The sequence below is a fragment of the Scatophagus argus genome, chromosome 10 (genome assembly GCF_020382885.2).
Source record: "Scatophagus argus isolate fScaArg1 chromosome 10, fScaArg1.pri, whole genome shotgun sequence".
Lineage (NCBI taxonomy): Eukaryota > Metazoa > Chordata > Actinopteri > Scatophagidae > Scatophagus > Scatophagus argus.
The window spans coordinates 13367704-13382205 of NC_058502.1; the positions used below are offsets into that span (position 1 = coordinate 13367704).

Below are 14502 nucleotides of genomic sequence, written 5' to 3' on the forward strand. Positions count from 1 at the left end.
AGTGGACAGATTTCTCCTTTCACATCAGATAAAACAAAATATGACTTCTAGTGCTTGCATAATACTAAATAATCCAGCTATCAGAATATTAACACACAAGTATGCAAATGTTTGGGGTGATTTTTCTTGCAAGAATTTCACAACTAAAACAAAACAACAAATGCAAGGTTAAAAATTAACTAGAGATTAAGAGAAGAGATCATGATGAAGCCATTCGTTCTATTTTTAGAATCCAGAGACATTACCTGCATCGGTCTATGTTGCTGCTAGTGATGGCGTCAGATGTGTAAAAGCTCCTCAGTTTATTAACGTCAATTATTTCAATGCAGCCAGAATAGTTGTGGAAGGGTTTTGCTTTCTAAGAGGAAAAAAACAAAGTTTTATTCAGATGATTCCCTGTTTTTAACAGTTCTTTCCCATCTTCTATAGTTTTTTTAAGTTAGGTTTTTTTTTTTAAGTTAAGGCACATATTACGTAACTTCTTAGCATTCATCACTCTCAGAAGCTTATTTCAGCAGGTCGTTGAGAAATCACATAGCACTTTTGAAGCCTTACCTCACTGGGTTGATATTGTTGTGGTAGACCACCTGCAAAAATGTGGTTCGTTCTTTGTATAATGTGTCCCAGCCAGTAATTACTGGCTTTACTTTTGATTTTTTCATGACCAGAAAGAGTTAGCTCTGCTTCGCAGGGAGTCATGTGTTGTCTGTAAAAAAGTGTAAAGAAGTCATGTTAAATGTACAACAAGCACACATACATCAGTCATTTGGTGTTAAGAGAAATGTGTCTTTCACTTTTTTTACACAAGTACACATGGTTCTGTAGTCTCTGTTGTCTCAATTTCACTAAACAAAATATTAAAACTGTACATGTATTCATTGTATTCATTCTTGTATTCATTCATTCTTCCAAAAGGAAGAAACATTTTTGGCCTTGGTGACAAATTCATTCACCCACTTTCAAGAAATCAAGTTTTGTCTGACTCAAACACCGCAAAAGAAGTTGACAATAACAGAAAAGTTTCTGTTAGATTTTCAGACTATTACAAGAGGACAAACGTCTTTGAGATGAACAGTTCCCATATTGATCTATGACTTCATCTTTCGGATAACGTGAACTCATTAATCTCATGTGTTTTAAACATTAAAAAAAATCCTGCCAATATAAAGTTCAGAAATATTAACAGGGAGATGTGAGAATTAAATACCAACTGCTGAGATTTTAAAACTGCCGTAAATACATGTAACTGTTTAGTTTATTCTGCTGACACATTCATTAATCACAATACTTTTCTGCAGGGCTACCGCTGAACTCCATTTTGTTTTCTCTGAGTTTCCTATGTGCCATCAGACAACTATTTTGGATCCACCCCACAGCCATTCATAGATTTCAAAAACCAATTCTCCACTTTGAAACAACAGGGGAGAGCAGATAATTACCTAAGTGCAGATTCTGGACTAACCACCTGCAGCTTGAGGGTACTCGGGCCACAGATGCAGTCTCCTCTCCAGTGTCTCCTGATACCCCTTGTTCCCTGAGTGGAAGTTAGGAGATCCACGAAGCAATCTACTCTGATTTGTTAAGCCTGTACTTTGCAGGCTGTTGCATATGCTGGCTAAACACTCGGGGCACTAACTCCGAGCTGCGTAAGTCCTTCCTCTAGAGCCAGCATGGAGAGGCGGTTAATTTAGAAGCAGTCTGCCAGAGCGGCCTGGCCAGCAGCCAGAGGGCACTGTGCTCACTGTCCTTGAGAAGTCATCCCCACTGGGTTTCTATTTAACATATTGAAAAGTGTCTTTGACGGGAAGATATATTAAAAGTCTATAATGAGTTAGGCGGTGACGTTGAGGATGGCCATGATGTTGTAGCTCTGGGTCAAATCAGACAAAGATGGACGGACTCGGCCATCAGACAATTACAAATAATTTGCTTTGTGACACCAGGAACCATTTTTTCATACTCCCAACCCTCCAGTTATGACAGCTCTCTTTCTTGCAATGTCTCCAAGGGGTTGGTACAGAACATTATGATTGATTCATACTGCTGTTGTATTTTTCTTGCAGAAACAAAAAAAAACAGAGGTGGAGCCTCAAAGCCTTTAAACCTGATAGGTCTTTCTAGATGCACATGCATATTTAGGGCAGTGCAGCTTTCTGCCAAGAAACACATAAGGCACCCTTCCCACTAAGCTTTGTTTTGACAAGGAAATAATTTGCTCACCTTTGGCACAGTATATTCAATGACCTTCAATACTTTACCTTTTATCTATCATCTCTTTTAAAATTTCATCTTCAGAAGACTGTAATGAATTTCTTTCTTAGTCGCTCAATCTCAGGTTTTTAGAAGAACAGTGCAAAAACATTTGTTCCTCTCTGTCTGCTCAAACGTCTGCAAAAAACTGATGAAATGACCTCTTTCATTTAACATTGCAAAGCAAACTGATTTGATACCACTTTGTTTCAACTTCTTGCTCATATATAATGAACTTTGTGTCTTGACACCAAACCACAATCTTTCTCATGTCAGAATATAATGGAGGGGGCTGGCAGCAAGACTACACATGGGCTTAGGAACAATATAACTAAGGGGCCACAGCCCCACTTTAAATCATTTAAACATTGATTTTGTGCTCGGCTCTTGCTTGTTAATCTTTTCGTAATGAAAAACTGCAAATGAAGACTTTAGAACAGCCAATAAAACATGGTCAGTGATCACTAATGCATTTTAATAGGCACATTCTGACGTTTGCTTTAGTTCTTAAAATGTAAGCCCATTTGCCCATTCGTAATAAAATCTAAATTCTCAGGCTGGTGATTCCTGCCAATTATTTATCTTCCTCGGGTATTAGTTACAGCCCTCCTCTAAAAAATAGTCTGCCACACTTGAATTGAGTGGATAACCAAGGATCAAGTTAATACCACCTGAGGTGCTAACACCATGTGAACAAAATTTGTTTATTACTAAGTAGCTTATCCTGAATGCGCCTCTTCTTTCTGAATAGAAGACATATTCTCGCCTGCAACAGATACATAACACACTGCATCTGGGCTTGATGTTTATGTTGAAATTGTAACTCATTTACTGTTGATATCACGTTTTTTTTTCTCACACTGCAGCAGCATTTCATTTCCAGTGACACATGAACACAGATGTGAACATTCACACCCATATTCACAAGGTTTATTGAGAAAAAACATAACATAAAAGAATGTACCTGATATTAACAACGTGAACCTTGCCATCATCAACATGAATTAACGTACTGATCCGCGTAACCTCTTCCTCAGCATTACAGCAAAAGGAATACTGAAATATTTGAGAGACAGTCCAAAGATTATTCACTGAACTGATGCAATAGCTGACTTTCATGGGCAAACTAGCAAATAATTATGCATAATGAATAATAACTTTTTTTGCATTACCTGCAAGATTCCATCCAGGACAAAGAGTTTCATGAAGAAGAAATCACCGTTAGCAGGTCCTTGGTCCACATAGAATATAGTTCCCTGGGCTGCTTGAGTTTGAAATCTGACAGTGATGTTGTTGAGCATGCTGAGGTCAATACCCTCAAACTCCAGATATGAATTCCCAAAGAAGTGAATGTAGCTTGAATCTAGGAAATAAGGAAATGTAGAAAGCAGAAGCAAGAGAGATTGCAGTTTATTCATCATTACAATAAATTCAACTGAGATTCCCTATTGATCCCTGAAAGAACACATTTCACTCACTTCCTCTTTAGGAAGGTCAGTACACAGGGTGAACAGTAACCTCAGAATTAATTAAGACTCTGAGTCTTCCTAAGGACACCTCAGCAGGGCAGGTGCTTGCTGCCACTGAGGCTTTAACACGGACCTCCTGGTTTTGTTATTCTGTGGTTGCAAAAACTAGTGCATGTAAGACTTATGTATGTAGCTGCAAAATGTGAAATGTGACCGTTATCCATCAAATAACCTTGACAACGCGGACAGAATACAGCTTAGAGAGACTAGTGCAGGCATATGAGTGTGGGAAGTACTGGCAAAAACATAGTTAATTATTTTTTGGGGGATCTTGAGGGATCTTGGTAGCATCACAGTTTTCCTTTTGCTCACCGTACAGGCATACTGTAAATAATCTTATTTGCCAAAAAGCTGTGAAGCATGCAAATGGAACTATATTAGCCAAGAGAGGAGTCTTGGCTGAAATGAACATATTCAAGTTTATTACATGGCTCATTTTATAGTGGAATAACTTGGCTTATATCATCCATGAGAATGGGCAATTACGGGATATTTCAGTAAAAGTTCCACTGCCCACAAGCTTATTGGGGGTAGTGACGCAGACAAATTTAAAAGACTGACTTACACTGCAATTGGAGGCAAGCATTAAGGGGGTGCTCATGCCCAATATTTCCCATTTGAAGGAAGAAGTGCAGTTTCTTGCTGGAAAGTCAAACTGGAGAGCCTCTTGAAATAAGAAGCATTTGTGGATGCACCTGTCTCATGCTCTGTCTGTTCCTATCTGAAGAAAAATCATTACACCAGAGAAATCAGCAAAGCTCCTTTAAAGTTGTTGCCATGATTAATCGAGCAGCCGCAAGTGAGACCTTTATCGATATTTGTTACACGTCAACTCCTAATAGGCCAGGCCCCCTTTGATCTGACAGTGGGGCCCCTCAGGGCATTTGGCAAACAAGCTAACCTAAATACCCCCATTTTCTCTGGAGAGCAATATGACCAATACCCTGAGGAGAATCCCATCACAAAAAAGTGAGAATTATCAGGAGCAGACCTACTGTGATCTGTGAATTAATGAGGATAAATGCACACAGTAACAATGCTGTGCTGTCTTCTGCTTCACTCTTGACAATGGGGTTTGCCAATGCTGATGATGGAAAATTACCCCTTAGAGACAAAGCTATTCATTAATTTTAAAGCCTTGTTTAGTCTGTTGTAGTCTTTGATGCAGTCTGAGGCTGCTGCCAGGAGGCAGTATCATACCTCATTAGCAGTTAGCTTCAGTCTCTCCTTCAAAGGTCTCCTGTTTTTACCACTACCTTACAGTCTCACACCAGATATCTCATCCCCATGTTTCAAGTAACTAGTTGGGTTACATCTAAATTGCAAATGTGTACAATTTAACTGGATCCTTTTTTTTTTTCACTTTCAATATCTAGCTCTGCGCAGAATCTGTATTTTCTTTACTGCTGTTATAATAAAATGAAAAACGGCGCTGAAAGAAGCCCGAACAAGGAGATTTTCACTACTGTCGTCTGTTCAAAAGCATTTCTAGTTTCAACAGGGGGAAAAAAAAAAACTCATCTCAGCGGGATTATTCCTTGACATAAATCTTTCAGGTCAGATTTAATTAGGGACAGTATTAATGTCCATAAAAGAGGTGAGAAAATTGATATGAGTCGTATTTAATGTAGAGAGGTGGAGACCATTGTTGCAGCACAGACAGTGTGCAGATGTCAGTCGGGTTCAAGCACAAGATATTCCACTGGAAAAATATATTTGGAGAAATACGAACTTGAGACCAATTAATATGAGGACAGACTTTGGAGGGCGAGATTTAATTGGCATAGATGTAATGTCCCATTTATTTTAAAAAAGGCAGGATGTGAGTCCTGTTTTGTCCCTGATTTATTGGGTAAGGTAATAGACTGACTGATTGAACTTGTCATGAGACAGAGATAAAATACTGCTGAGGATCATTCTTGGATGCTTGCAATTTCAGAGCCCTGGGGGAAGGCAAAAGGTCATTCTGTACTGTACCTACAAAACCAGCAGAAAATGTCTTACATTCAAGATATATAATGTAAGAAGATTTAGTTGGATATCATTATACTGCTGAGACATATAGAGGAATCAAATCCTACATGATATGTTTTTTTTCCAAATCTAGTGGCTAATTATATATCTTTGTTGTCTGGTTTTAAACAATAACTAACAAAATTCCTGCAACACGCTGCATTGACAGTTACTGTACAGGAGCGCACAGGCCACACACTGCAGCTGAAGTGACACATTTAGACACCGCTTTTTACATCTCGCCGAGCATTTTTCTCGTGAATATTCATAACTGCACACAACATGGGAAAGTCATTATGACTCACTAGCAAAGTTGTGTCACTGAATATATCAAAATGGTTATAGGCACACTAATCAGGCACTGTCAACTCAATTAAAAACAAACTATTTAAAAAAAAAACAAAAAAACATGCTAACATAAACTAGTGCTAGACAGAACAAATGCACGCAACTGAAGGTTAACCAGGTGACTGCCCTGTGCATAGGGAGTGCATGTTTGAAAGGACCCTCTGGCTAACCTCTTACTCATCAAGTTGATTTTGAGGAGCTTATGTAATTTCATTTCTGCTACACGTGGCAGCAAAAGATAACAGCTTCACCTGTGCTGCAGTGATCACTCCAAGGAAAGTCAACCAAATCATGGCTTAGCTGCAGTAAGCCTCTCTGCACCTGCAATGTCCTTTCTAGATTCCCATCAGCTCTCACATTGTAGAGCTAAAATACTGTGAAGCTCAGCATTGCATGTATAGTGATGGGGAAAAAAATACAGAGACCTAAAAGACAATCATTTCAATCTGTGGAATAAGGTTTCTTCTGTTGTTGCTACTAGTTTGCTTCCAAACTGAGCTGACTTTTATATTTCTTTAACCAAAATTAAGAAACCCAGACCGAATTTACATTATTTTGTTGTTAATAAGTAATGATATCCCCGTACCAACAGTGTATCATTTAAACTACCCCGTCTATCAGAAACAGAATCAGAAGCCTTTATTGTCATTGTACAAAGAATACAATGAAATTGTAACAGCCTTGGAGTGATGTTATTCTAAATCTACATTTAAGTATGTAAAAGACAAGACAAGACAACTTTAATTGTATAGCCCATTTTTACAAGCGGTTTATGTTTACCCAACAGTCTACGTTTAAATTCCCATTGACTTGGTATATTTCAAAGGTTTTGGAGCAGTCTTAGGTTTAAAGGAGCACTGTCTGAATCTATTTCAAGCAGCACCAAGGGCACTGCATGTGTTTAGATGGTGACCTAGTTAGATAAACTCGTGAGTTTCTGGGTGCCCTTACTTTAAAACTTATTTACTTTGATTATTGCACTTATATGTAAAAGAGTAAAAAGATGTTTTGGCGTGTAGATGCTTGGGTTTGTTTTTCGTTACCAGTATCTCATGTTTCTGTTTAACCCTATCTAAACCGGTGCAGTGGATGAGGGCTGCATCAGGTGCAGCAGGGAGGACTCCATTATGTTTGGACCACAGTGATTTTCAGAGTGTCGCACTGAATTGGTTCAAGCTCGTCTGTGTTCAATAGGGTCTGTTTTACAGCTCTGTGAACAGTTTCAAAGGTAGACAGACCTCATCTGTCAAGGAGTAACAATCTACCCAATGCTCCCAATTCCTCCTCTCACACAGATGACTGAATCTAATGTCAGTAATGTACAACATATTGTGTTCTGCGTCTGTCTTCTGAGTGTTAAGGGATATAGTGCAAAATAATGATTGGACTTATCACTCTTTGAAATTTTTTTCAAAACAGAAATAGAAAATGCACTTTAGTGACCAATACAAAACTGGATTTTGACAGTATTTTCTTTTCCACCACAGCTGCAACTATGACAATCTCTCAATCAAACATAACACATAATTTCCAGCTATGTTCCAAAGGTGTCAAAATCACATCTGGAGTACCAGCTCCGCAGGAGCAGGAGAAAAAATGCTTCTTTGGAAGGACAAGGGAAGGATAGCTTTGTCATTTGTAAAGAAATTAATAATAAATAAAAAATCATCCCTGGACCAAATGCAGTACAAATTGATTGGTGTAATGGCTTATCAATTGAAATAATTTAGTGTCACTTTCTTGCACACATAATGTTAATGGGAGTAATAGCATAGTAATGGGAGCTATGACTTGATTGAGAAACATTAATTTAAGTTTATACGCAGCCATATTTCAGCTGATAGATCATTAAGGTAACAGGTGTTATTCTTAGCAGTGAAATAATTGTCCATCAAGAAGATTACCTTAACACAAGCCTCATGTCTCTGTTTTACAGTATAGAAATATAATTCACCAAGTAATGTAGAACCATCCTGAACATAGAGACAATTACACAGCCTTTGAAGATGCACACGTGTTAACAGTTTAATAGAAAAGCAAATTGCATTTAAAGAGGATAGTGCGGTATACTGTATATACCCACTGATGGAAGATGTACTCAGGTCCTTCACTTCACTAAAAGCAAAAATACAACAATGTAAAATTACTCCATTACAAGTAAAAGTATAAAAGTATTAAATATAAATGAAAACAACTCAATCCAGATATTATAATTAAAACATATAATATTTTATCATTATATTGTTATTCTTTAAGTAGAAACTTATAAGCAGCATTTTGCTGTTGAAGTTGATTGGGATGAACCCAGTTTAATTTGTAAATATACAGTTAGAATGGGACAGGAAAAATGAAAGTTCAGCTGCAGCAAATGCAGTAAAAATATTTTCTCTAATCTTCTGCTTATTTGTGAAATACTGGATAATTTTACCTGTCTGAGCCTCAAGCAATTATTAAGATGAAACCATATGAGAGGGAACAGCTATTTGGTGAAAACTACTCACAAATCAGACATGTAAAACGTGACAAGGGGCAAACACTGCTTTTTTGTAAGAGTCACAACCGAAAAGGCTGGGAACCACTGCTTTCATCTTTACCAATTCATTACACTGTTAAAGAGCGTCATATGTTTCTTTATGTAAACCTAATCTGATAAGCAACTAGAAATAATAACTGTCAAAATAAAGATAACCACAGTTGAAATATAGTGGAGTTAAATTATAGGACAGCATAAAATGGAAAACTGCATGGACTTGTCTGTACATGCCTGCACCGTGTGCTCTGTACCTGCGGACTGTTCAGCTGTTGGTGTCGGTTTGAGTGTTGGCATCAAGGCTCTGGGTGTGGAGCCGCGAGTGATGTTCTCCACCACAGTCGCCAAGGGAACAGCATCCGTAACAGGAGGCAGGCAACTGACCTTGTTGATGCCATCTACACAGGAAAATGCTTCTGGACATGGATTCAACAGGCAGTCGTCATAGTTGTGCTCACAGTTCCTCCCCTGGGTGTGTACAATAAACAACTTTTCAGTGTGTGGCGTAATGTGATGAGATGCTCAATGCAACATGTTTACACTGTGAATAATAAAGTCCGGATTAAGTAGGGAACATGACAGTACAACATTTTTCATGTTAAGTAATAGCAACAAAAAAAGTCGTGTTATCGTTATCTCTACGAGGATGTCATCTGATTTAGCTGCTTCACATACAAACAAGTGATGAGCAGATTATAAATAGTAAAGAAAAAAACAATCACACACTTTTAACTGTTCAGTAAATAAGTGTGTGATTGTTTTGCTGAAGAGGGTCAGGGTGCAAGAGGGTAGAGGTTTAAAAAAAAAAAAAAGAAAAAAAAAGAAGGAATAAAAGATGAAGATGGGAAATAAGGTGGGGAGCCTTACCACAAATCCAGGACGACAGAAACAGGTGTAGCCATAGCCTGGATCGTTCTGAATGCATATCCCCTGGTTGCAGGGCTGTGGAAGGCACTCATTAATGTCATCCTCACAGTGAAGGCCTGTCCAACCTGCCAGAAACAAAAGCCCACAGAGTGCGGTGGTGAGCCCAGGCTCTCCCACTTCCACCCTCTGAAGTGAATATCAATCAGATTCTCTTACATTGATTTGCTTCTTTTTGGGTTCACACACATACAAAGACGAGAAAAGGCTTTCACTAAAGAGTAAGATGCCACATACATTTTAATGAACCCGGGCTGTATCATCTTTTTATCACTGTCTTTTTTAGTACTGTATAACTACAAATTTCCCCCTGGAGAAAAATGGATGTCTTTTGCATGCCTTCAAGGCTTAGACTTTATGTGGGCGTTATAGTAACCTTTACTGACACTGTATACGGCCCTTTCAATTCATTATGGGTGTTCTATAAGTATTAACATGGTTTACATATTGCAAACTGTCCTCTGCCACAAGTGGGGCACACTAAACGAACCACCTAGACTACGTCTTTGAGCCACAAAGGTTTCTTGTAACAGGACTCATAAAGGAAAATAAACTGCTTCTGTTGCCTTGTTTCAAAGTAAATTGAGAGACTCACAGGATGCCTGAGTGACTCACCTGACCTGCAGTGGCAGACGTAGCTATTAATAAGATCTTGGCAAATGGCACCGTTGTGGCAGGGCGCTGAGCAACATTCGTTAGCATCCACTTCACAGAAATCTCCCACGAAACCTGGTGGACAGCTAAGGAGACATATCGTACTTAAAAACTGTGAGGCTGTCACTTCCTCCTCGTGGGTCTGACACACTGCATCTGTAAGAACTGTTTGTTTTCATTATTTATCAAAAAGTAACACAGCTTTTTTTTTCATGTCAGTTGTTCTTTTTTATTTCAGAGTATATTATTAGGAAATATATTTTTTTCGGATTCTTGAGACAAAAGAGTGGAATCAGTAAAGCAGACAACAAACCGATAAACTAAAAAAAAAAGTGCTGTGGTGAATTGTCCACACACCAGCTCACATTTACATCAGTGAGTACCTCCTGGTCAATATAATGTCGGACTCCAGAGTATCAAAATCATATGAAATACAAACAAATAAAAACAGAACTTTCTGGACTGCAATGTTGCAACTCTGCTCCTCAGTAATAGACTGTAGAATTAATAGATGCCACATTAAAAAAAAATATTTTTTTATAGAAACAAATTTAAAAAATCACCGATTGGTTCGTTGAGGGCAAGCAACATGCTGGGGTAAACATTTGAAAACACAGCTTGACTTAAAAAGGTACTTCTTTAATGATCCTTTTAATCTCCTGTATGATTTTCTTGCAGAGTATCTGTTCGAGTACAGTAACATCCATGCTTTTATTGAATTATTTTAGTCATATTTGAACAACTCAAGTCGGTACATCCAGATGATGAATACCAATCCATGGGTAACTTGCACATTGTCAGCCTAATACTAATAATATATTCTAGCAACAAATCAACAGTGATACACACATGACAAAGTACTCTGGAGTTTTTTTTTGGCACAGAACATTTTTATACTACCTGAATGAGGTGTGAGTGTTGCCAGTGCAACACTCTCAAGCTAAGAGCCTTGGCTGCTTTGTCCAGGGTTGGACAGAATCAATATGTCCTTTATGTGTTCCTGTCATTACTGCTAATGCTTGTCTTCAACAAAACCTGATCCTGCGTACCAAATACTACCCAAAAAACCTCATGTTTAGAGATCGCACACTTAAAATCAGAGACCCTATTAGAGGGGAAGATAAAACAGAATGGATTAATTCAACAGTGCATAAAATCCACAGGTAAACAAAGCGAAATACTGTGGTAAAAACTTTCTGATGTGGAGTCGATGATTTGCACAGGATAAGCTGCACCTTGAGCAAATGTGAAGTACCACTTGTTTCTGCAGAAGTCATTCTCAGTGGCTTGAAGTTTCTTAGAAGAGCAGTCGTTTTACAACTGGACAATGAGCCCAATCATGCATCAAAGCTATCTGAAGCCAAGGTAGACCAAGGTCTGCCGGCTGGCATGGATTTCCAATTCACAGTCACCAGACCTCAAACCCACTGAACATCTTTGGAAATATTTGAAAGAGGCAGGAGCAGAGCAAAAGAAAAAAATAAAGCTGATTTTCAAAATTACCAAGAACCTGACATTTTTTATGTTTCAAATGATAACACAGTCTTACTATATTCAAAGGGATAAATTCCTTAGTCGAATCTTTCTTCTGTTGTAAACCAGGATCTATGAGGTACACTTGCTTTAATCATGCAACACTATAGCATCTGAACAAGGGAAAAAGCATAACCTTTCAGCTGTCAGTACAGACGCATATTAATAACTATATTTTAGATTTATCCTTATTTTAGTTTTTTATCCTATTTTATATCCTTCATTTTTGCGAGTGCAATGTCTGTACAAAAAAGAATTTCCCCTTGGGGATAAATAAAGGAATTCTGATTCTGATTCTGTCCACCATAATAGAGAGAGAGTGGAATGCTTTTGATGCCATTTGCTGGAAACAAATGCAGAACTAAATGTGTGCCACTTACCACATAACATGCAGATAAAAGAACACTGTATTTCAACTTTTGTAGATGGTCAAGAAGCTGCTGCATGACTGATTTCAGTGTACTAGCATGACCAAACACTTCACATTAAGTTAAAACATATGGATGTGGAAACAATATGATTAAAATGTTGTTTTGTTGTTTGTTGCTTAAAAATGTTTGAATATGATTTTAAACTCACAGTAGCAAAAACTACTAGTTAATATTGCACTATTTGATGTCCAATTTCAGCAACAGAGCACAGAATGCACAATCATCAGATCAGCAGTACAATAAAGGGCAATGCTAGAAATAAAATCTGCGGACTCACTTGGTTTGTCCTTGCACACATTTACCTGCAAAAGAACAAGATACACTATAGTGCCTCCCTGCAATTCATACACAAATTAGCCTACAATGAGATAAACATCATAAAAAAATACTGTGCTGAGGCAGTAGGCAGCCCAATGTGTCAGTACTGTAAAGTGTACCAACCTGTTTGGGGTTGTGGTAGTCTAGGATACATTAAATCATGTCACTGAGCAGCAACACATCAGCACAAAGTTAGACAATGTAATTAACTGTGAGGCATCAAGGGAGCTGCGGTGTCAAATCTGTACACTTTTACTACATACACCTTGTATTCAGGTACACTTCATCACTCAAGGGAGAGCTTGTCAGCAATTAAAACGTAATGATTCACTTGCGACCAACCTAGAGGGCTGCTGCTGTCTATGCACATACGGCGGCATCACTCTAGTGAGAGAAGATGCATGTCTAGTAAAAGACAAGGAAAAATTCCTGGAATAGATTAAGGGAGGGATGCAAATTCTGAATTAAAGGTATTTTTGACACAATAGATCCTTTCTTGATTTTGCCACTGAACTACCACCTGTCCCTGGCAGCTGTGGCTGGATTCCTAATAAAGCTAAAGTGAACATTAGATCGATGGATTGATTTAAAATGCTATCTCTGCCCGTTTCCTGTTACACGGCCCAGGCAAAAAGCCAGCTTCATCAGCTGACTGTCCGTTTACATAACATGGACGTGAAGGAATAGCAGACTGTAGTCTAGAGTTGGTTTACTTTTAACATGATGAGGGGAAAATGTCTCTTTTGGTTCGAACAAAACCTGGTTTGATTGCATAGCTCATATAGGATCATTGTTCACAGTATAATCAGAAATGTTTGGCAGTGAGACCATAAGACCTTAAATTCAATAAAGAGAAGGACAGAGTGACAATGTGTCCTAAACTCTTATAGCATGCAGGATCGACTGTGAGGTGGATGCACTAGTAACCAGCGTACATGTACATTACCCTGGCATGTGGAGAAATCCAAGGCTTGACTGGCCTGTCTTGCTTTGTTATGGTCGCAATGCTGCGATTGGACATTCACAGTTCAAGGGAGAGGTTTAGCAAATCAAAACTGTGGTTATGTTTGGTTTTAGTTTAGACAGTTTAAATGGAAACTAAGACAATAAGACACAGTTCAGCATGACATGTTGTTCCAGTCAACCCCTATTGAAATGACTCCATCCAGGGGAAAATGTTTCGGTGATTATTCCATAAAAATAAATAAATAAATAAATAAACAGTGAACCACCTCACCTGCATGTAAAGTTTGATCCTTCACCGTCAAGGCAGGTAGCTCCATTGAAACATAGTGAGACATTAAAAGCAGCTTCTTGGCAGACATCTATATCATTCTCGCAAGTTTTCCCCGTGTAGCCATCCTGACAGAAGCATGCAAATTTATCAACGAGATCCACACACGAGCCTCCATTCAAACAGGGCCTGGAAGCACAGTCCTGTGAATGAGAAGACAGCAGACGTGTACCGGAGTGAGGCAATGTATGCCAAATACAGTAACACAAAATATTTTGACAGACTCAATCATAAATCAAATGATTTGTCATCTAAAATACATAATGTTTTATTTAAAAAGAAAGGAAAAAAAACAATTTTTGTTTCAGGATGAACAGTTAGCTGTTCAAAGCAGATGATCAGATTATCCACTGAACTAAATGCTCACAGAAACCCTGTAATCAACTCAATGTTTTATCTCCAGAGTCCAGCACAAGCTGAAGCTTAAATCAATTAGGCATTACCAATTTCTTTTAATCAGGTATTTGTACAATGCTTACATGATTCTGGTGGTTCAATTGACTTATCTTGCAGAAAAATCAATAGAGTCAGTGATACCAAAGGCCACACAAAGATTACATTTGTTCTCCTTAACATCTAGCAAACTCAACTCACGTCAATGTTTGTTTCACATGTGCTGCCGGTCCATCCCGATTCACAAAGACACGAGTATGAATGTATTCCATCCTTACAGCTGAA

At 38.3% G+C, this 14502-nt stretch overlaps 1 protein-coding gene across 4 annotated transcripts in view; it reads right to left on the reverse strand.

The window, feature by feature from the left end:
- The window catches only part of eys (eyes shut homolog), a 157291-nt gene that overhangs the window by 61594 nt on the left and 81195 nt on the right, over positions 1-14502 (reverse strand). For all 4 annotated transcript variants that reach the window (XM_046400985.1, XM_046400986.1, XM_046400984.1 and 1 more), the window contains 9 exons: positions 14419-14497; positions 13768-13967; positions 10210-10334; positions 9538-9662; positions 8925-9138; positions 3423-3613; positions 3215-3306; positions 556-706; positions 246-358 (listed from right to left, as the gene is read on the reverse strand). In XM_046400985.1, the coding sequence (XP_046256941.1) occupies positions 246-358; positions 556-706; positions 3215-3306; positions 3423-3613; positions 8925-9138; positions 9538-9662; positions 10210-10334; positions 13768-13967; positions 14419-14497 (1290 nt within the window). The remainder of the gene's footprint in view (positions 1-245; positions 359-555; positions 707-3214; positions 3307-3422; positions 3614-8924; positions 9139-9537; positions 9663-10209; positions 10335-13767; positions 13968-14418; positions 14498-14502) is intronic.